This window comes from Anarrhichthys ocellatus, unplaced genomic scaffold (genome assembly GCF_004355925.1).
Source record: "Anarrhichthys ocellatus isolate YVR2014 unplaced genomic scaffold, GSC_Weel_1.0 scaffold7, whole genome shotgun sequence".
Taxonomy (NCBI): Eukaryota; Metazoa; Chordata; class Actinopteri; order Perciformes; family Anarhichadidae; genus Anarrhichthys; species Anarrhichthys ocellatus.
The window spans coordinates 2,019,311-2,041,318 of NW_022280037.1; the positions used below are offsets into that span (position 1 = coordinate 2,019,311).

The 22,008-nt window shown below is 42.5% G+C and overlaps 4 protein-coding genes across 7 annotated transcripts in view; 1 reads left to right on the forward strand and 3 right to left on the reverse strand.

Moving 5' to 3' along the window:
• Window positions 1-198: 198 nt before the first annotated feature.
• On the reverse strand, window positions 199-4,497 carry adss1 (adenylosuccinate synthase 1). Its single transcript, XM_031847583.1, has 13 exons — window positions 4,090-4,497; window positions 3,156-3,258; window positions 3,006-3,068; window positions 2,852-2,902; window positions 2,660-2,726; window positions 2,444-2,551; window positions 2,271-2,352; window positions 2,060-2,186; window positions 1,803-1,957; window positions 1,116-1,240; window positions 855-952; window positions 609-758; window positions 199-360 (listed from the first exon to the last, which is right to left on the reverse strand). The coding sequence occupies exons 1-13, from the start codon at window positions 4,276-4,278 to the stop codon at window positions 308-310; spliced, it is 1,371 nt and encodes a 456-aa protein (XP_031703443.1). The 5' UTR covers window positions 4,279-4,497; the 3' UTR covers window positions 199-307.
• Window positions 4,498-4,594: 97 nt separating this feature from the next.
• LOC116383604 (inverted formin-2) lies at window positions 4,595-11,741 on the reverse strand. 2 transcript variants are annotated; one of them, XM_031847581.1, is made up of 16 exons: window positions 11,562-11,741; window positions 11,220-11,352; window positions 10,398-10,991; window positions 9,839-9,984; window positions 9,658-9,719; window positions 9,481-9,583; window positions 9,275-9,360; window positions 9,043-9,143; window positions 8,861-8,931; window positions 8,668-8,775; window positions 8,486-8,556; window positions 8,239-8,359; window positions 7,987-8,151; window positions 7,592-7,694; window positions 7,329-7,481; window positions 4,595-7,046 (listed from the first exon to the last, which is right to left on the reverse strand). In XM_031847581.1, the coding sequence occupies exons 1-16, from the start codon at window positions 11,718-11,720 to the stop codon at window positions 6,097-6,099; spliced, it is 3,126 nt and encodes a 1,041-aa protein (XP_031703441.1). In that variant the 5' UTR covers window positions 11,721-11,741; the 3' UTR covers window positions 4,595-6,096. The 2 variants fall into 2 exon arrangements, with proteins under 2 accessions (XP_031703441.1, XP_031703442.1); XM_031847582.1 differs by lacking the exon at window positions 11,562-11,741 and having other exon boundaries at window positions 10,398-10,986; window positions 11,220-11,299.
• A 176-nt stretch (window positions 11,742-11,917) lies between these two features.
• On the reverse strand, window positions 11,918-17,438 carry inf2 (inverted formin 2). Its single transcript, XM_031847584.1, has 5 exons — window positions 17,216-17,438; window positions 13,944-14,345; window positions 13,209-13,324; window positions 12,825-12,984; window positions 11,918-12,005 (listed from the first exon to the last, which is right to left on the reverse strand). The coding sequence occupies exons 2-5, from the start codon at window positions 14,338-14,340 to the stop codon at window positions 11,968-11,970; spliced, it is 711 nt and encodes a 236-aa protein (XP_031703444.1). The 5' UTR covers window positions 14,341-14,345; window positions 17,216-17,438; the 3' UTR covers window positions 11,918-11,967.
• Window positions 17,439-20,415: 2,977 nt separating this feature from the next.
• Window positions 20,416-22,008, forward strand: part of dnajc17 (DnaJ (Hsp40) homolog, subfamily C, member 17) — a 51,011-nt gene continuing 49,418 nt past the window's right edge. For all 3 annotated transcript variants that reach the window (XR_004212765.1, XM_031847031.1, XM_031847030.1), the window contains exon 1: window positions 20,416-20,606. Coding sequence is in view for 2 of the 3 variants with exons in the window: in XM_031847031.1 (XP_031702891.1) it covers window positions 20,526-20,606 (81 nt within the window). In the remaining variant the exon portion in view is untranslated. The remainder of the gene's footprint in view (window positions 20,607-22,008) is intronic.

The window sequence follows — 22,008 nt, forward strand, 5'->3', positions numbered from 1 at the left end:
ATCAACACTGTCCCAGCTGTGCATGGTTTTACTGGGCTATTGCATCAACTGATCACGTTTGCCATGAATCAATTAATTAACATTTGTGCAGGTTTAATTGGCGATACGACCCATATGACTACAAATAAAATCTGATACATTTTATAGTAAAATAACAAGACTATTTGATTGTAACTAAACAAACATAGCCAGCACTGCTCAGAGGTAACATGTTTTGTTTATTAACCAATGAGGAGAAAATCAGTTCAGATGATGCAAAGATGCCACATCATCTGTGCTCCTGTCAAGGGGAGCTAAAGGTTTCCCTTTAGAACATCTGGATCATGCACTCCCTGGACTTTCCAACACCAACCCACTTGACTAAAAGAGACAGAGAAACAGAGAGAAAGATTAGAAAAGTTGAAAAAACTGTCGAAGTCATAACAAACCATATTGCTATTTTTGATAAGTGTAACAGTGCCATCTAGAGGATATCATGCAGTTTCTGCATTTCTTCTCTATTTTGATGTGGAGGCCTTCATGGGAAGTTGCTGTATTTTCTATTTGTTTGTGTGCTCTGCAAAGTAAAACTTGAAATATGTAAGTTTGTTATTTTGTGTCAAACGTACTGGGAACTCCAATGTGGTTCTCAATGAAGTGGATGTAGTTTTGTGCCTTGGCTGGGAGGTCGTTCCACTTCCTGGCTGCAGACGTGTCCGTCTTCCAACCGGGGAAGGTCTCGTACTCAACCTCCACTTTGTGCAAAACGTCCATGTTGGCTATTATTGAAAGCAATACATGATTACCAATCTTTAAATGAAAGCAGAATGGGTTGATGATATTTATTCTACATATGGTTTCTTCTGTTAAATTACCTGGGAAATGTGGAATTCTTTTTCCATTGACTTTGTAGGCGACTCCGACTTTAATTTCATCCACCACATCCAGAATGTCAAGTTTTGTCAAAGCAATGCTGTTGGACGGGTAACATGTCATAGGAGAACTGTTTAACGTGTGCCATTAGTCATTAGTATAATGGGATTTTACGACGGTGCAGAAAAAAATGAAGGCTTCCTTCACTATTGAAATGATCACGAAACACCGGATGATTTGCTTAAACTGTTCCAGCCACTCACCTGGTGAATCCATTAATCATATGAGCATATCTCACGATGACAAGATCCAACCATCCGCAACGCCGCTTCCTTCCTGTGGTTACACCCACCTCATGACCCCTCGTCTGCAGCAGCTCTCCTATTGCCTACGGTAAACAGGGGGCACAACAGCCCTATTTGTTACTTTATTATTCATGAACTTAAACGATGTTAGGCATTTCATAATTCTACAGAAACCTAAAAATGTGCAATCACTACACTAGTTACAAACACAGCTGAGTACAATAAAACACCATATGGGCTGGGGGGGATTAAGTTTAGTTTTTTTTTAAGTATGTATTTTCAGCTCCCGTGACAGGTAACATAACCCAGCTACCACAGTAAATATATCCTGAACCCGGACTCTCGAGCTAAATTTATCCCTGTGAACATGTGACCTGTATAAGAGGTAAAGAGCGTTTGAACCCGTGTCTCACAAATTTTGACAGCTGCACTCAGCCAGAGAACTTCACCCCCCCCCCCCCCCTCCCTCCACCAGCCCTGCTGCCACATGATCACATTCAAACTGTACATGTCAAGCTCAATATCAGTGAGTTACATTACATGTCATGTGTCTCTTCTTCAGACAAATACGAAGGCCGTGAAAGCAAGCACATGTGACAAGGTGCCAGTAATCTCAGATTTCCTTCGCTAACATCAAGGTCTTACGTTGAGTTGTTCTGTGGGGAAGGCTCCGATTCCCACTCTGGTAGTGTAGGCCTTTGATACTCCAAAAACATCGCCGATATTCAGCGGAGGGATGCCAAGACCAGTGCACGCCCCGCCCACAGTGCAGTTTGACGATGTTACAAAAGGGTATGTGCCTTTAGAGAAAAAATGTATTGGGTTATGACTCCCTCCCAGATCAACAAAAAAAAAACACATATGCATTTAATAAAAACTACAAATATTGTAAATCAAAATACCAAAGTCAATGTCAAGGAGAGCAGCATTGGCCCCTTCCACCAAAATTTTCTTTGGAGATCCATGAAGAGCTTCATACATGTAATAGACCCCGTCTCTCACCATCGGCCGCAATCTCTCAGAGTATTCCTGCACAAAACAAGGAAAACAAAAACATGATTAGTTAATGTTGGGATTGACCCTAATTCATCACTTTCGTAATAGTCGGTTTACCTTGAGTTTTTTCAATTGGTCCTCAACGTCAACTGTTAAGGCTGGGTACATGGCCTGATACTGGCGGACAAGATTCTTGAATCTGAAAGAAAAGGAAATCGCGAATCAGGCCGCAACTGTTCATCGCAGTATTAGTCTTGGCGTTTGGCATATCAATGTTATGTTATCCCTACCTCATAGAGAAGTCCTTAAAGTCACCCAGGAGGTCACATACACGTAGGCCGGTGCGAGCTGCTTTGCTGGAGTATGCGGGTCCAATGCCTTTCTTGGTTGTTCCAATGCTGAAACACAAGCCAAAGAGAGGGATGTAAAACAATGTATGGAATCAAAGTAGATTTGTGCTGACTAGAGTGTAAAATACTGGCAGGTCTGTCCTCCGCTATCCTTACTTCTTTCCTTCTTGTGCTTGCCTCTCAGTCTCCTGTAAACCATCGACTACCTGGTGGAAATCAAACACTGCGGAGAGACAGCAAACAAAACCTCACACCCTTAAAAATGGATCGATTGATTGATGATTTATTCAGGCTGTACTTATTTGAATAAAGTAAACCACTCTAAGCAATATCATACAATGTACATACCAAGGTGAGCTCTGTCTGAGACAATTAGTCTCTTCTCCCAGCCTTTCAGACCTGGTCAAAGAATAGAAAGGACATCTATGCGAGTATACACTAATCCTAATCCTAATTTACACTTGTGCATTATGTGTAAAGGGCATTCTTTCTCTTCAAATACCTTTCTTTTCATTTTTATCGCCTTCTTCAAACAGGCCAGGTAGATGTATGACCACTCCATTGCCTACAAGAGCAGAGGAAGAGGAATATGTAACTGCACTAATATTCTTAACCATGCTGTCTCAACACAGCTGAATATTTAAGCCATTACCGATGAGGGAGATGCTCTTGGAGTTGATGATTCCACTGGGGAGAAGGTGGAAGTCATACTCCTTGCCGTCCACTACCACCGTGTGTCCTGCGTTGTTGCCCCCCTGTAAATCCAAGCAGGGCACATATTGTGATGTGATAGTTTACACTGTCTTGTTTTAATGACAATATTATGATCAAATACGGTATGACGTTAACACCCAAGACCACCCAAAAAAACATCCAGCCACATGCACATGTCTCATATTTTCGAGAGACGGTGATAATTCACTGAGCTTCTCCAACACCTATTTTAACAGACTTGGCTGGTGCTGGTGGATCCACCACTCTGTCTGGCCTGGCTAAGTCCTGGCCTTCTCACATATCAAGCCTCTCTGAGAATGTGACCTCTCTCTAGCCCGGTGGGTGGGGCTCTCAAGCCTCCAGAACACAGGGTGCTAGACATGTCAGCGGAGAGAGTACAACACAGCAACTGTTGGAAGGTTTCACTGTGTGACTCCGTTGCTGGAGTGACCTGTGATATCTGACCAGAGGGTTGATCTTTGTGATCAGCTGAATGAGTCAGGTTTAGAGGTGAATGCAAGAATTAAGAGAATAGTCAGGCTAGCAAATTGTACTTGCCTGTTCCTAAAATGATCAGTAAAGACATTTGGAGTCTGTAAAATGATTTGATGGCCACAATTCTCCCATTCCATCACTTAAACCCTTAAGTGCAGTTATGAAACCACAGTGCATTCTCAACACGGTTCACTGTAATAGACAAAAAAGCTCTAACAAAAGTGTTTTCACTCTGAGCACCTGTTGCGTTTTAACAGGCTGCACAGTTTGTGCCAGATTTCATAATTAACTCGGAGAAAAAAAACGGCATTCAGCAATATTAGCAAGACACGGCCCTGTAAATGCTCGTCTGAAATCACGAATCCAAAAACATCTACCTGACATCTGCAGACAACGTCAGCGTCCGTCGCCAACAAATCGACGACTTTCCCTTTGCCCTCGTCTCCCCATTGCGCGCCGAGCACCACCGCCACTTTGTTCCCAATGTCGTTGCGCGATCGCTTCTGTCCGGTCGCGGCGGGTTGAGTCATGCTTTTGTGGTCTTTCGCAGACCAGGTGAGCGACATGATTGTGGTGGCTTGAGCCTGCTGGTCTCAAGAAGACTAAGCCGTCTCCCAGAGTGGCATTGCCATATCTGTAACTTCATAGCCGATGATGTCAGAGCCAGACGCACAAGTGCGTAGCTGTGTTCGGGCAACTTGTCTCCAGGGCTGTTAGAGAAACTAGAAAATAGCCTTTACGCAGCACTCACTGGGATGATTGACGTTAGATTCACCACGTCAAAGCCCTTCATAACATATTGTATGTAGCCTGCATAATAGAGCTTTTCAAATGTACGTTTGCGCCATCTGCGTGAGTTGGTTGATTAAAAACAAACAGCTGAACACTAAATTCACTTTTATTAAAATATTTTTAACATTACAATCCGTTAAATGCTTTTCTTATATTTCCCTGTTACAGATCACCTGGGTAATATATAAAGAAATAAACAGCAGTTTTGTTTTGAGTTAATTAAATATCTTCCACCACAGCACTGCATCTTCCATTCTGTTGGTGCTGAAAGTTAAATAGAGCATATAGCAAAAACACATTCACTGCATATTACAACAGTTATACAAAACAAAGCATATTAAACTTTTTTTTTTTTTTTTGGAATAGTTCTGAATCCAAAACTAATCATATACACAAACAACAAATTTACATAAAGTGACATGTTGACATCCATACAGCCTTGGATGTGTTGACTCTTCTTGGTCTTGAAAAACAAATCATTTCAAAAGGAAGACTTCTGCATCCTCTTGAAGGAGTCAATGCTCATTTAGTCTCACAAAATAAACGGCAGTCCTTCTGGTTCTCTCCTGTAAAATTAACATTTTCTTTTTCCTCTTGATTTCCTTTTTCTGGAGTCACCTACGGAAACAAAGACTAAAATGAATAGTTCGTTAAAAAAACCCAAATCCAAATAAAATATTTGAATACCTTCTAAAGTTTATATATTTACATGGGGATACAACTATTTGCTCAATAGCACTTCACATTGTGAAATCTAGTCTCATGATTTTTTTGGCTTGCAAGCATGACTAGATCGGCTTTAAAATGTAAAAGTTTTTTTTGTGGTGAAAACATTTTTAATGCATTTACATCACATACAGCATCTTTCATGAAAATCAGATTAAAGCACAGTTTACAGGAAGCACACAAGACTGCATTAGTAGGTTTGAACAGTCCCAGTTGAAGGCTTGGGTAATGGACAAAGAAATATGGAAGGAAAGACACAAAAGTGGTGGCTTTCATGAAATAACTCAGTCCATGATGACGTCACAGTGACTCCACAAACTGCAACCACTGATTATTAATTGCTGTACATGTAGGGTTAGTTTTCCCAGGTTTGACGGACATTCAAATTACCGCAAGACACATTTGCGTTTTGGTCAGTGGTGTTAAGATTTAGGCCGGATAACAGAATTGGAAAAAGTTTTAAAGAGAGCACGAGTGTTAAAAGCTGGACAACAGAGACAAATGAAATCCAGAATTCAACCAGTTAGACCAACAAATGACGTGCTACTTGGGACAAAGCGTCGACGGTGATTGAGTTCATTAGGATGATGTTCCTGCTTACAGTTTGCCATCCCATTGATTCGACCTACCTCACTGCAACACACAGTCTTTTTTATGTTTAGTGTGTCCGTTCCCACTGTCACCTTGTGTTTCAGAGAGTCAGAACGAGAACAGAGCATTCAAACAAACTGTCCACAGATTCAAATTCAGTCAATATTAAAATCAGCAAATCACAATGTACACACTGCATCCATACTCTTAAATAAAATACATCCATACTCTTAATTAAAATGCATGTTGTCAAGCAAAACACTTATGAATATACACTACAATAGCGCAGACATTAAATATAAACTGCAGTAAAAAAACAAAACTACCAAGGATTTCCATTTAAGACACAAGCGACTAGCATTCCAAACATGATCTTTATTTAAGTTAATGGTTAGGTTACCTTGAGTACTCTTCTTTTTGTTTCGTTTGAAGATGCTCTTCTGTGTCTTTGGTTCGTGCTCAAGGGATGGAGGCACTGCTTCAGACACTGATGGCAGATCTGCCGATTCCAGTCCATCTGGGACATCGCACCCCTCGATGCCCTCACTGAGTGTAGTGACGGAGGATTTAACAAGAACGCATTTCCACTCGTCTCGACCCTTTTCTTGTTCAACAGTCTCTGCTAAACGGATTATTTTATCACTAGTTTGGCCTTTCCCATCTCCCATTAATGTGCTTTCACTGCTCCGTGTCACATTGTCCGTATTAGGTGAAAGACTTTCCTTTATCTGAACATGAACGCTACTGTCCGCTGGCTCCTCAGGCATCAGCTTCTCAGATACCATGCTGGAAGTGCCATCGAACACACCTTCTAGGTCGAAATCTGAGAGGGAAGATGGGCTGAGGACACTCGTCTCAGTTGAATCCATTGAAAAGCCATTTGTGGGGAGGCATGGCTGATGTTCCGCTTCAACCCGAGGCTCAGGTTGTCTCGCTCCTGGCACTAGAGGCTTCTCTGGGTGTTGCCCCTCCTGCAGCGAAGCAGGTTTTTCGAGAGGTGCCTGCATCGTCGTCGTGGCTGGTTCTCCTGGGAGTGACTTGGGAGTTAGAGCTGCTCCGTCCTGCACTGCTCTCTGCGGTGCTGGCGGAGTATCTTCTGATGGGCTGATGAAGCCGTTCATTTCTCCTGTGCTGGCCTGCTGGTGACCCTCTGTCTGAGGTTTGGTGGGAGATGAAACGGCGGCTAATTCTCCGGCTTTTTCGTTTGCAGACTTGACACTTGATCCTGAGGGTGAGAAGTAGGTATAGTGTTGATGGTAAGACCATTATTATCTTTGAAACGGATTGATATTTTACAGCGAGCCAAGCTGCATTAAAAGAAAATGCTCTCTATGCAAACACATGCTAATATAGCTTGTCAAAGCAACTAAGCGATGCAGCTAGCTTAAGGTGGCAGTGGTGTTTATGCACAAATAAAATAGATAAAGCAGCAAAGCTGTGTTGCAGTTAAGTGGCTCAGGAGCGGAGCTAGGAACTGCGGCTGGAGGCCACAGTTTCTTGTCCTTACCAGATGGGCAGGTATCCCTACGCTTTGCACTAGAAGGGAGGCTTTCCGAATCGCACCTTGGCCTGGTCTTTCTGAGGCTGAAACCTTTCCGGATATCCGCCAAGAGGTGGTCGATGATGCAGTCGTCGTCCTGTGGAACAAAGCCTTTCTTGACTGGTAACGGAGAGGTAAAAAGAGGGGTTAAAACACACGCCATTCAAATGACATCTTAGTTAGGAATTTCTAGGGCACAGTAAACAAAAGGAGGGCTTTTCACAACTTACTTATCTTTCCATTCTCTCCCTTCTGTCTCTTGGACTCTTCCTCTGCCAGCTGCCTCTTCCTCTTCTCAGCCTTGGCTGCCAGCTCTCTTCTAGTTATGTTTTCCTATTATCATAAAAGTAAAGATGTCACAGGCAAGTACAAAATGTACGTGCCGATTTGTTTTTGTATCATTTCGGAAGAGATATAGCAACATCTTCCTTTTGAAAATACACACTTGAAAATACACACTATATACATGCACACACACACATTCACAAATGGCACAGCATGCATGTTGTTCTGAAGTTGTAAGTTTAAAACTGCACAACATAAAGACAGTTATGATACGACTTTCCCTGTGATAGTGTATAAAATACTATGAATGCACAAACGTAAACAAAGTATCCTCCCCGACCTTGAGTGCCTTGAGGAAAAATCCTCGGAAAGTCCTGATGGTTCCGAAGAGTTCCTCAAGCGACAGCTGATTGACATCTTCACACAAGTAAACTGCCAGCTCACTCTTCTTCTCCTCTACTGCAGTCAGCCTTTCACCTAAAGCCTGACATGCCACCAGACTTTCCTGCAGCAGAGTAAAAGGAGGGATTTGGATTATTGAGTTATCACACATTGGCTCCATTTGTAGGCAAAGCAGAGACTATCGCGTTACCTCAATAACTTTTTCATATTGCTCCTTCACGTCTTCGACAGAGCCGGAGACCTTCTTGGCCGCCTCATTCAGTCGTTTTAGTAAGGCACTGGTTTCTGACTGAAGAGAGTCCACATTAACTCTGAGGACAAAGTGTAAAACAATTTCTTATAAGATTGCTTCTCTGTGGATTTGTAACAATGAAAAAAAAAAAAATAAATAAAAAATGAAACACATGAGCAAAAGTAGATGTGAAAGGTTTCTATACCCTGCTGCTTTTTCACAGATCTCTATATCATCTGGCAGCGCCAACAGCTCTGGGTGGCTCACGTCTGCTTCCTTTGCAAAACAAGTCACGCAGTGGGTAGTTAAGTAATTAAACAGGTTCATAACAGAGAGAGGGGAAAAAAAAAAAAAAAAGTTATGGCTGCTGTGAGCCACTTTGTGTACCTCCAGGATGTGATGAAGCAGCGTGATGCGGCTCTTGTTGGCTTTAGTCTCTGTGAGCTTGAGAAGAGAGCTGATCTTGAACCCCTCGGCGTTCCCTGTGTGACTTCCCTAGAAGTAGACCGGTGATTCAAAATGCAAGCTCTGTCTAAATGTCAGCTTAAAGTAAAATATACATGATAGAACAGGTTCTTACATAGTTGAGAAAATTCCCAACGTTAAGGATGAGCCTGCAGAAAATGGGCATGAGCGTGCTCGTCCTGAGAGCTGAGAGATTTGTTACATGACGTTAATTTGTTTGATAGAGAGATAGAGATATATAGAAAGAATGACAACTGCGTGCATACGAATATAGCTGAAAGCCTAGGGTTTCCTTACACTGGCAGGCCTCCTCCACCAGCTTGACTTTAGGTTTGAGCATATCCAACACTGATGAAGTCTCCTCGCACAGCAACATGCAGTCAATCCTCAACTGATAACTGGAGAAACAAGCCAGAAAGCAAAGTAAATAAGAAGGCCAGTATGAGCGTATAAAATACGCAGCAAGCACATAAACAGTGAAAAACAGAATTGGAGTAAAAATAAATACATAATTAAATAAAAATATTACCATTGCACAGTGAGAAGGGAGGTGTAGAAGCGGTCAACATTTGCCAACTTTTCTTTCTCTCCTTGGAAGGACTTCAAATTTTCAATCTACGTGAAAGCACCAGACAGTGACTCAGACATTCGCCATTTCAAAGTGTGCCCTTAATGGTAGGTACATGGGCAAAGAAAACTCCCTAGGTAAGGATGGAGAATAGTTAGAGTACAAACCTCGTGCTTCTCTGGTAGGAGCTTAATGAGCTGCTTTAGCACCTCTACGTCCAACCTAGTACGGTCCCCAGTCTGAATCATGGCTACAAAGTCCTCATTTTTGCTGGAAAGAGAAAAATGAAATGAATGGACAAAACGTATATGAAAAGAAAAATCAAATAATGTGCGACCTCTTACCATTTGAACTGCTTTAAGAATATGTTCAAATTCAAGTTTTTCTTTGGATCAATGAATGTTATCTATAGAATAAAAAGAGCCGTTAAGAGAGGCATACTGATGACTCAGCTTTGATAATCAGATGCGTTTGTTCCGAGTACTACAGCGCTGAGGAGCAGCATCGAGTGTTGACCAAGCACACCTCTTTAGGCTCCTTCTTGACAGGAGCAGCTGCCCCCTTGTCTTTGTCCTCGGTCACCGGGAAACTGAACAGCTGCTCGATGCTGCTGTAGTCCAGCTCCCGAGGAGGAGGCTCTGTCTGAACCGAGGACCACATGGAGTGACCATCTGTGTGAGCGCAGGAAGAGAGGAACCCGTCAGGAACTCATGTGGCTCCATTTTGTGTCAACATCCTGCCATGGCTGAAATTCATTTTTACAGGTTTTTCAAAACTCTGGTTAATCTTCCGCAACACCCACCCAAATTTGGAAGAATGGTTCTGGTCATATTAATGTTCCATCCCCATCAACTATCTCTACACAGAGGCCTTCTGCCAATGTCTTCACTCACATTTCCCATAATAATGTTCTATTTCAGAAATGGCCTGAAGAGGTGAATGATATCTTGATGGATAGAGGCACAAAAGTGATTTAGCATGTTGATTCTCTTCAAATTAGACTCAGCCAGGGTTTACTGCCGTTATACATAAATGACAGATTGCAGTTGTGAAGTTGCAGTTAAAGAATGATTAATCCACTCACCAGTAACAGTGCGGAGTTTCTGCCAGTTGAGCTTTTTCATCCTCAGGGTGGGGCATCGGCTTGCCTTTGTGGGTGCAGCGTACCCGAGAGCCTGGCTACTCTGAGCCCCTATCATGCCTGGGGGAGGAGGAGGTGGAGCTGGCATGCCAGGTAAGGGAGGTGGTGGCGGTGGTCCACCACCCATCCCCGCTAGGGGCGGCGGAGGTGGTGGGGGTGGCATGCCTGGACCGCCGAATAGTGGTGGTGGTGGTGGTGGTATTCCGGGCAAGGGGGGAGGTGGTGGTGGTGCACCAAACCCTCCAGGTAGCGGAGGTGGTGGAGGCGGAGGTGGAGGTGGGCACTGATTAGAAGGTTGGAGCAGGAGCCCCATCATACCAGGGGGTAGAGGAGGAGGAGGTGGAGGGGAGGCACACAGTGGCTTCTGAGAGGATGTGGTGCTTTGGTCCGACTTCTCTTCATCCTGATGATGCAGATCGGTCTGCATGGCCCTATCCACTCTCACAAGCTGCCTGTCCACTTCATGATGACCTTCACAGCTCTTGCCTTTGGAGGATATCAGCCGCTGCATGATATTCTCACAGGACTCCATCTGAGCTGAAGCACAAATCCAAACAAACATCAACCCCATTTGACACTCCTCTCACTAAAACAAAAGCTTCAGCCATCCTGTCAACAGCTGCCTCCACTTCATTGCGACGATAGTTTTTCCTGGATAATCACGCCCCTTCACACATGAATCACAGAGGAGGCTTTTAGCTACCCATTAGCTTCTCCGGAGACTTGACCTAAAGTGAATGTATTGCTGCCTCAGTGCTGACTCACAGTCCTGGGCCAGCAGTGTGGCTCTGTTAGTGATGGCCTCCAGAGCCAGCCAGATATCAGAGCGGCCCGGCTCCAGCACCAACAACGTCTGCAGGATGGACAGCAGCTGGAGAGAGGCTGGAGAGCTGCTCACCTGCACACAAATATGCACAAACTAAGTGGGTTTGTCACATTTGCATACCCAAGTCTAATAAGCCAGCACCACAACAACTTAAAACTGTTCTAATCAGAGAGACGACAAGAGGACTTTTCTTTACCATAACAAAACATTCCGTCTCCCATTCATTGGACTATCTTAGTTCTTACAGGTTGATGATGAAGCCAAACAGTCAGCTCTCACACCTTGTTAAAGAGTGTATTGAAAACCTCCAGGTGATCACTCATGTCAATGCCCCCATAGACCCGCAGCAGCTCCTCCTCATCTTCAGCCATTGCCTCTTCAAAAGCTTCACACTGAATAATCAAGTCTTCATCCTCCTGCTCCCTGCACACAACACTCATACAGATGACTGGTTAGGGACACTTCATCACATTTAAAAAGGACAACTTTGAATAAGCAATGACAAGGGCCTCAAATGACTGCCTATTTAAGCACACAACTGCAACATCGCATCCCAAAAGCACAATTTTACACTCAATGATTATGGACTTTAAAATTACCTCTAAATTTGAACTTATTTTGTCGCAAAAAATCTGCTTTGGAGACTTGGAGACTGACAAAATCAAATGAGAACAACAGAAAGAAGGCTCACCTTAACTTTGGTAGAATATCAAGTAACTGGAGCCCTGCAAGACAACGACACAATCCATCCATGAGCATCACAACACTCAGTCATCAGAATTTTAAGAAGGTTTATCTCCAGAATGTGTCACTGACCTATTCACAGTGGCATGTGTTAGTTTTGGGGAAATTGGCAGGAAGTCACAGGTGAGCAATCACACAAGAGGAGTGGCCATACAAATGGCTGATTGGTTAAAGGTGGTGGGTGGCATTTTAATGTTTTTGATATAGCTGCTGCATCTATGACACATTTGTCAAACTATCTTGACCGTGGTGATCTTCAGGCAGATGTAGCTCAGTGCTTACACCTCTTAAAATCTCCTGGTTTCAGTCCAAGGTTAACTCTGTTTTTGTCCAGTATATGCTGGGACAGACTCCACATAAAAAAGAATAATCCACTACAGAAAAACAGATGGAGGGATGGAAGGATAGGGTGTTTCACTCATAATATATCATTAAAAATCACATTAGGTCAGTGAGATTTAATCAGTATAAGAGTGATGACATGTTCTCTAAACTGAAATCGTTGATAGTCCCTGTTATTGGTGTAAAATGCATGAATACACAATGCTTTATACACTTGAGGTTTGCTTGGTTCTCAGGCGTTTTGTGAGTGAGAATGAGGCCATTGAACCTATTCTTAGACAGCGCCGGTGACAGACATATTTGTAACAGAGCTCCTGCTGATGGCCCGCTTTCCCCTCTGCATTCACATTCAGCCCAGAGAGGAGACACTGTTGCAGTTCACCACCGCGTGACCTTACTCATGATGGGACTCTGGACTCCCAATTAATTGTTAAGTAGCAGCTGAATGGAGAACCTACCGATAAACTGCTTTCTCATCTTATCTCTCTGCCTGAGGTCATCTCTCCCGAAGATGAGGGCGTTGACGACACTGAGGAGTGTCACCATGTAAGGGACGTTATCTGTGGCCTGCAGCTCATACATGATCACACTGAAGCGATACTGCTGCGTCTTCACTCCCTGAAGGGGAAATCAAAAGTCAGTGTGAGTCATCAACATCATTGAGGAACAGTGTGAATCCACGGGATTATAATGCTTGTGCATGCAACACACCACTAGAGGGCATCATTAAGGTACTTCATTAATTAACGTCATCGTTTAGAGCGCAGTATCAATCCCACAACAGCTTCACTTTTTCGAAAAAAATAAAGAAAGTTAAAAGTATGACTTCTACATCTTCTTACCTTGTAGTGGTCCAGGGCATCCAGTGCCAGCCGATGTCCGTCTGCAGAGAACACGCTGAGGGCAGCGAGTAGCTCAAACACCTGCTTCTTCACCATGGTGTTGGAAGTGTCCAAAGCTGCGGAGCATCGTGATCACACACATCAGTACAGGTCGGGCTCTCATAGTTTCCATCAGTTTCTCTTAAAGCAAAAACCCCCTCTATCTCTGCTCATCCCCCCTTGTGTGCGGACTCAAGCAAAATGCTGTATTTAACAATGCCTCTTGAACTTTGCCCTCTGATGATGTGTTGTACTGCAGATAAACATGTGTTTGTGTGCGTGTGTGCGTGTGTGTGTGTGTGTGTGTCTGAAGGTGGGGAAATCCAATATTGAGAACTCACTGTGATACCACATTTTTAGGAATGTCCTGAAGCAACCCTTACTGAATCATTTCCGTACATAATGCTGAGTACAAGGCCGGAAAATTCAGCTCAGCACAGTGAGTCACGTAGAGTTATGACCTATTTAATTACAACTTTTACATAATATATACAAAAAAAACATTCAGGTCCTTAAACATGGCTTTCTTTGGAATAAACAGGTTGTTTTAAACATCTTAACCAAATTACCCAGTATATATTTCCTGAAGCACCTAAGCCACCATTTTCCATGTGTAGGCTACTTTGAGACATAATCAAATGAACACTAAATGGAAAGATGAGTGCATTTTTTCCCAAAATAAAGGGTATGGTCAACCTTGGGAGAGCTTCCGAATGTATCCCTCGTTCTCTATAATGAAGTGGATCCCTGCAGAGGAGTTCATGACTGCCCTGACGCAGTTGACACAGGTGAGCTGCAGAAGGGCATCGGCAATGCGAGAGCATCCCCGCCCCGAAAGCCGGTCCAGGGCCTCCAGGAGGAGATCCAGCCCACTCAGCTCCAGGAACTGGACCATCCATGTCTGGTCGCTGGCCTCCAGGCGACGCTTCAGCCCCGAGTAGTTGACCACAGTGGGAATTTGCAGCAGTCTGATGCACAGCTCTGGGTCAGCACTCTCCAGGTTGGCCTCCAGCTGGGTATCTGAGTCCTGCGAGGAGCCGAGGTGACCCCTGACAGCCGCCCACTTGTTTTTCCCATCTGACTTCCCTGACATGTTGACTGTGGAGGACAGAAGGGAAAACGATCACAGTTTTTTTTTTTTTTCAATGTGTGCAGATGACAAGAGACAATTTTCAGCTATAATTTTTCAGAAAAAAATTCAGCTTGTTTTTGGACTGCGGATGCCGCCTGTTTGCAACGATATCGGAGGATTTTGTCCAACAGTGTTGTTATTGCTATCCAGACAGGCGGAAGCAGGCCAAAATAAGGCCTTCTCAGAAAGGAAAGCAGAATAGGAAATGATAACTCCACACTTTTGTGGGTGATTAAAAGATACGTCAGGAATCCAGTCACCAGCAGCTCTGCCAAACATTCTTATCTAATCCTGTTTAAAAAAAAGGGAAGCGACTGGTTGTCAGTTTGTCAAAACTCCCAGGCACACTTGTGACAAGCTAAAACATAGAGACAACTGTCCAGGAGTAACATTTTTACAAACATCACCAACATAATGTGACATTGACATGAATGCACTCATTGATCACCACAAGTGCCCTTTTTCTGGTATAACCTCAGAGCACAGTCCTCTCTTTTACGAGCCTGCCTCACCCACGAGCTTGTATAAATTATCCACTGCAGTGCAAGTTACAAGTACAGACACGTTCCCACAATCTGATCAAATTTACAAGTGTAACAGCTCGGGCGAAAAATGGGAAAAAACTTTCTCCAAAAGTTTGAACATACTTTCTCTCAGTGTTGCTGGAGTTGTTATATTAGGTGGTTCAGAATAAAACAAGTGTGAGTGGTCCTTCTGTCTCCTGCTGTTGATTTCACACTTGGCAAACATAAGATACACAGATGAGGCATTGAGTGTTGAGCATGTACAAACACAATGCTCTGTAAAAAGGTTATTCATAGAGACAATCTGGAAGGAATTATAGCTTTTACAAGTCTTCTATTTTACCATCTAGACAATATGAGGCCCTACTCTGGAATCCTGCTTTTTGTGACGCTTCATTTTGATTCTACGTGTTTTAGGAGATCAGTAAACTTAACACAGCTAAAAGATAAATTTGGGATTTCTCTCTTTTCAAAAAGTAATTCGCAGAAGTAACGACTTGTGAGAAATCAGACAAATTGGATTTCTATTCACTCGGCATAATCAAGGTAAAATGAGTCTCTTTCTCTTTTCTCACATATTCTGGCACTTGTCAGCTCTGACTGCAGCGTTTTAGTCCTGCTGCCAGTGTGAGAGTGTTACCGTGGCAGCAAGCCAGACAGACAATGGCGTTTTACAACAACAGGCCTTCTCAATACTCTTCAAAGGGCTGTGTTCAGTGGACACAAAATGGATGGATGGCTCCCTGCCCCCTTTCAGGCTAATAGAAGTTATAGCCAGAACACTTTCTGATTCTCGAGTACATTTGGCGTTCATGTTCAGTGCGAGGAACAAAAGCTGACGACGAGATGAACACTTGTGAAATGGACTCACGTCCTGCAAAGACGAAGACAGTTCAAAAGGAAATGGTGTGTGTGTATAAACAGGACTCGGGCAGCACGGCTGAACTTTTCATAAGGAAGGAAAGGACTTTCCCAGGACAGGAATCTTGGCTCAAGATAAACACGCGGGTGTGACAGTTTTTCTTTCGAAACTTGACTCAATTAAATTTTATGTGCAAGCATCTGGGCGAATTGGCAAGCAGTGTCACAGATAAACTGTGATGGGAAAAAACATTTTTCTGGACAAACACCAAGGAAATTTGATTCACCGACCTTGTCTGCCAGGTCTCCCACATGCACCACTAATAGCAGGCTGATTCACTGCTCACTGAACAAACCTACTCATCTGTCCTCTGGTTACGCCGCCCACACACAGCAGCCCACTGCTAGTCAACACTTCAGGACATCTCCACTGATTTTTTTTTTCTCCTATTAGACATATGCAAAGCTTGCTTGCATGATTTATTTTTTTTCTGCAAGTGTTCTGTGGAAGTCAGTAATTATACATGAGTAATAACAATAATAGCTTCTGGGGGAATAAACATCATGGGCCAGTTGAAATGTGTATCTCTCGCTGTATTTTGTTTTCTTCCACTGAGATACCAGATGGGAAATAAACGATGGGGATACATATTATATGTTATATTTTACCTTTTGACATGATGGATTTCATGGTACAGCTAACACATATGTTGCTTGGAGATTACATAATCTTAGATAATTATTCAAGCTTCATCAATGCTGTAATTTCTATTACAGTATTCCCAGAGTGATTTTTACAACATAGAACATTTGGTAGTCATTCAACTGATATCTTAACCTCTCTTCCACTCTCTGCTATTTAAGGGAGTGACCGAAATGCCTGCAAAGTCCACAAGCACATTGTGGAGTTGAAACGTTTTAGTTGTTTAGTTTCCTGTATGCCCAGACTCTCTGCAGAATTCCTTCAGCAATTGCCAGATTGATTTAAACATCTGCACATTGACAAATGCATTGACAGAGACAGTCCATTATGGTCCAACACTCAAAAACTGGAATTCTCAGTTCAAGTGGATTTTGACAACAGTTTTTTCTTCACCGCCGTCTTCCTCCTTCTGTCCGATGAAAGGAGGTTAAGAGGAGACAGACGATTGCCACCTCCAGCATGGATCAAACATATTGTCATACCAGAATGCAATTGCCAGTTTGCCAATCTGCATTATTGGTCCTTTATGATAAAAAAAACGGACCTTAGTAGCAACATTAACGGTGCAACATCATTACTTTGCGCTGCGATTTATTCCCCACAGAAGGGGCACAACGGGACTAGTAACTGACACCAGAAAACAAACCCTAACCGTTATGATTACTGTCACCACTAACTGTTACATGTCACATCGCAATGCCTTGTTGCATCGTTATAGATCACCTATAATCTGACTATGACACCTTACCTGCTTTTATTCCATCAATATGAAGACACTTGAAGAACCTCTGATGTGCTTTCAAATCAGGGAGCGCTTTGCAGTCATTTTAATCGGACAAAAAAACAAGCATGGAGCCCTGGAAATGCACTGTGGATCAAAGTGAAACCCTGTGTGGAGTGCGGATGGCACCGTTTTGAAAACGTTACAGTCCCTGAGCTTTCATTTACTTGTGGGAGGCGATCATCACAGCAACTACACTTACTAGCTACATTACTCCGCTTTGACATCCGGTCGAAACCATCAGAGTAAAACATGTGCGTAACGTTAGAGTGGCTGCGTTACGGATATATTAAACGCTTTACGCAGTTCTAGGCTCAAGATTGGATTTGGCCCTTTAAATGTAGCTATAATAATAATTATTCCAAGAGACTGTGGTTACAAAAAAATGTTAACGTTAGTATGGTTAGCTACTTAAGCAGTAAACTAATCACAGACAATCTTAAATTAAATACAAACAAACAACAAGTTATTATAAATGGAGTAACGTTACCTGCAGAAAGAGCTCCAACCAAGCTATTTGGATATCAAGCTAATATGTCAGTTAACTTGGTCACAACTTACAAAACTGACACAATGTCAGTTCTGCAACTGCTATGTAAGTGATGGGTTAACGTTACTAACGGTTAGAGCATTCAACTGAAAATAACGGCTGGAGGAATTACCTAAATCAAAGTAGTTTTTTTTCTTGTTGCATATTCACACTCAAATAGGTTTCCATGGACAGTGTTTTATTTTGGAGGCACAATTGCCTAATTTCCGGCCTTGGTGTGCCTGCCGTTTTCTGGCTTGAAGCTGATTGCGATGCGGAATGCAGCCAGTGGTTTGTGGGCCTCCTCCCATGCTCCCCATCCCATCAACTGGATTTGACTTCAGGCGGACAGTCGCTGCGAGAAGAAAATGAACCTGAGTTAATCCAAGCCAGTCAACAAATGTTGACAGTACAAGATGCCTGTCGCAGTAACAAAGCAGCATCATTCTGAATGAATACTGTTTATTGCAGAGACAATGTCCGACCCTCAGGGTGTTTGAGTCGAGATCCAGGGGTTTAGAAATGTCAAAATCTCCCACAAAGTTTTGATCCACTACTTGATAGAAATGGGATATGAGAGGACATGAGCTATAGCTTGTAGCATATTCAGTGCATGGAGATAACAATTCAGCAATTTCTTAATCATCTTGGACTTGGGAGTGAAAATGTGCTTTAATGAACAAAATGTTCCTGTGACTAAAAACACTGGAATAACAAGAAGTTCGTAAAAGCAATAACTGCCTTGAATGTGTTTGCATGTCTCCTTAAGGACAGTAAAGTTGGGATGAACAGAAATAGTGTTGTTATTGTTTTTTTTTAATTATTATTTGGTGCTTTGAGTGTCTCTTGTCACTGTTTTTATGCATATAATTCTGAAAAGACATCATCAATAGAATTTTTCATTCCGTATCTGAATTGAACAACCTTCACTGTCAGAGGGACAATAGTGACTTTGGATCTGGATATTTTGTTGAGAATTCATGATCATTCCCCTGTGACTCGAGGCAATTGAGCTTGCAAGAGTTTCACTGCCTCAGAGAAGAGTATCTATATGGTAAACGTATTGTTACGCTGCCTTAGGTCCCCTGAGCCAAAAGTGCCGGCACCATAAAATGTTTTTGTTTATCCAGAAGAAAATGTGGCTTCTAGCGGGGAGAGCACTGAGAAATCAGCAGCGGGAACTTCAATTACAACATCAAAGAATATGCAGGATTGCTGATCAGCAGGATCAGCCTGCCACAGGGAAATAATGACCACACCTTGTTTGAATGGAACAACAAAAGCTATTGAGCTAATCTTATAGGCCTACTCATCAAAGAACAGGATCATGAAACCCAATGGGAAACAAGCTCCCTAAAGTCAACATAATTTTCATTTATTGTTGTGTATACAGGCCTACACATTAGAGTGATTTTGATTTTTAGCCATGATTCAAGGCACAAACTAACTCTTAACCCACTAGTCCTGCAGTCAAACCTTTTACCATGAGGACCTCTATAAAGGTGTGTCAGTGATTACAGGATTTAGTTCTACTGTGTTTGTCCAAGGTTTCCCATAACAGTGTCATTAAAAATGATTAATAGGAGGCTGTAACACGGCTCATTTTTTCTTTTTCAAATCAAAGTATTATTAGTATTTAACTTAGCATTCCTCCTCTTACTGGTGATCCGCTGGTGGCTATCAAACACCCATCAAGAGTCAAGAGCACATGGATCCCAGTTTGGACACCACATTAGCCGACAACCTGAGGCTGTCCCAGAAAAGCCACAATCATAGCTCATATAGCTACAACTAAAAATGAATAAATGAAATGGTCTAAACAGCAGAGGTCTCTGTTTACATTTAACAATTGATACAAGGTGCTGTCATGCAGGTAAAGTAAAAGCAGACTGATTCAAATGTAAATAAAGGTGGAGCCCAGCTGCCCAAAATTAAAACAAAGGTGTAAACTGTTGTAATAATTCATGTAGAACCAAACTGATCCATCGCCAGGCTATAAGCTGATATCAAACTATGTGTAAGAATTGGTGTTTATGTTGGCAAATGTGCAATAACTAGATGTAATACTAGAATGAGTGTGAGGAGTGTCGCTGTTACACAATTTGTCCACCAGAGAGCACTCTGTACTCATTACGACAAGAGAAGTTTAGCACATAACTTGATTATTCGAATATCAAATGTCACAACTCTTTACAGAATTGAGCATCGGTAAAATAATGAAGACCAATACATTCTTTACTGTCATTTTTACTCCCAATTGTGAATATTTGTAACAGCCTCAAAAACCAAAGCATCGTTATGGTGTAAAAAGTGTATTGACATTAAAAATAAAGATAAATAGTTGAGATCACAATACGGCTCCACAAATCGATCTCTTTATGATGACGTGCTGGAATACATTTGAAGTATGATGTAACTGTGCAGTGAAAGTAGACATGGCGGATTCAGCCCACGAGACACAACAGCAATGTTAAAACGAGTTAAAAATATTAGGACTGATAAAACCTACTTCTCGATGTACACGATGTGGTTCAAATGTCCAGGTTGTTTCTGCATTTAGCCAACAGCAGAACAGAACAACGGAGCAAAAACTACATTTCCCAGACTGCAGTGCACTTCCTAGTTGAAAGGTCGAAGACGTAAAACGCATGCTGCCTGGACCCGGGAATAACAACAAACAGCTGCATTCGCCAAACGTTGACATTTCTTATTGTTCTGTATTGGTGTCGTTGCTCGTTGTTCGCAGACATGTCTGGAAAGGCCAAGGATATCCTGAAGCTGGATCTGTATGGTTTACTCGGTATTGACATCACTGCTACATCGAAAGAGGTGTGTAAATAAGCTAGCTGTTAAGCTAGTTAGCTAGATATAAAGTCGCTATTTTACAGGCGCATTACGGACTGGATGACGCTGTTTTAGCAGACGGTTTACCGGACTGTCTGCTAAGTGAACGGTGAATGTCACAGCTGTTGTGTTTGCACCAGGAGAGACTGTGTGGCATGTTTGGAGGCTATATTAGCATGCTATCATGGAGCTTAAAGCTGTGTGTGTGTGTGTGTGTGTGTGTGTGTGTGTGTGTGTTTTTTTTGTGTGTGTGTTCGTTCATGTGAACTAGACACGAGTCTTTTTTTTTTCTGTGAACAGAAATGCCAGGTAAGTAAAACGAGGACTGAACTTCTAGGTCCAGTGAATGAGACACATGTAGCAAAAGTCAAACACCGGCTAATGGCTGAGAGAATGACAGAGGTGTGATGCACAAAAAGACCACATGGTGGCGGTGTTGCATCAGTTTAGGTTTTGCCTTCGGTGATGGTGGATATCAATTCTAGTGCTGCAATCAATTTTGATCAAGTACCCTGCCAGTTATTTTTCCGAATAAATAATTGATTGGTTTATTAAATGTTAAATCAAGTAAAAAATGCCAGTCACAATTTTGCGCATGCAAAGGATACGTCATCAAACTGCTTGTTTTGGATGACCCGTAGTCCAGAACCTCGAAGATATTTAACTTACAATACTGTTAAACGGAGAAAAGCAGCAAATGATGAGAAATAAGGAGTGTTTAGCATTTCTCTTTAAATATCACAATGGTTGACAATTATTTTCCCTTTGATCAACCGATTGATTAATAGACTAATTATGTCAGCTCTTAATAAATTACTAGAGCATGGATGCCAAATTCATTTTTGGTTTGTAGTCTGCCAAGTCCATGTATGTTCTTTATCTAAAACGAAACCAACATGTCTGATCACAAACATATCTGACGAGGCCTGGGAAATGATGTAATAACCTATCTCTACAAAACCAGGTCTGCCCACCTCTGCACAGTACAAGCAGAATTTAGCCTGAATGACATTTAGTGCCTGCATGGATTTTGAATCAACTCCTCTGTTTTATTCCCCAGTCCAGAAGTGGTTCACCATAATGTTCAGAATCCTGCCTTTTCCCTTTGACCCCCCCCCCCCTCTCATCACAGTTTCCAGCATCTAGAATCCACAAGCCCAATGGGAAATTAAAATTGCGGCCCAAAATGAGGGACGAATGTAATTTCTTAATTGGATTTCAAAGTCCTGTCCTCCCCGGAGGATTATCCTGGAGGAAGTTAGCGGTTATGGCTTGGGTAGAACTGAGGCTCCAGAAGGCTGGTTCTGTGAGGTCTGGTGATGGTCGAGAGCGATAGCGTATGTGTGTGTGTGTGTGTGTGTGTGTGTGTGTGTGTGTGTGTGTGTGT

Bases quoted from the DNA above. Each gene is read 5' to 3' on its own strand.
- adss1 (XM_031847583.1), bottom strand. From the start codon at position 4,278: ATGTCGCTCACCTGGTCTGCGAAAGACCACAAAAGCATGACTCAACCC. The intron at 953-1,115 runs GTGAGTGGCTGG...CCCGTCCAACAG, and splicing joins ATGATTAATGGATTCACCAG to CATTGCTTTGACAAAACTTG. The intron at 759-854 runs GTAATTTAACAG...TTTCAATAATAG, and splicing joins AAGAATTCCACATTTCCCAG to CCAACATGGACGTTTTGCAC.
- LOC116383604 (XM_031847581.1), bottom strand. From the start codon at position 11,720: ATGAGTGTTGTGTGCAGGGAGCAGGAGGATGAAGACTTGATTATTCAG. The intron at 9,144-9,274 runs GTAATATTTTTA...TTGTTTCTCCAG, and splicing joins TCCCTTCTCACTGTGCAATG to TTATCAGTTGAGGATTGACT. The intron at 7,047-7,328 runs GTAAGGACAAGA...TCTCACCCTCAG, and splicing joins TAGGGATACCTGCCCATCTG to GATCAAGTGTCAAGTCTGCA.
- inf2 (XM_031847584.1), bottom strand. From the start codon at position 14,340: ATGTCAGGGAAGTCAGATGGGAAAAACAAGTGGGCGGCTGTCAGGGGT. The intron at 12,985-13,208 runs GTAAGAAGATGT...TTTCCCCTTCAG, and splicing joins ATGCCCTGGACCACTACAAG to GGAGTGAAGACGCAGCAGTA. The intron at 12,006-12,824 runs GTAGGTTCTCCA...GTTGTCTTGCAG, and splicing joins GATGAGAAAGCAGTTTATCG to GGCTCCAGTTACTTGATATT.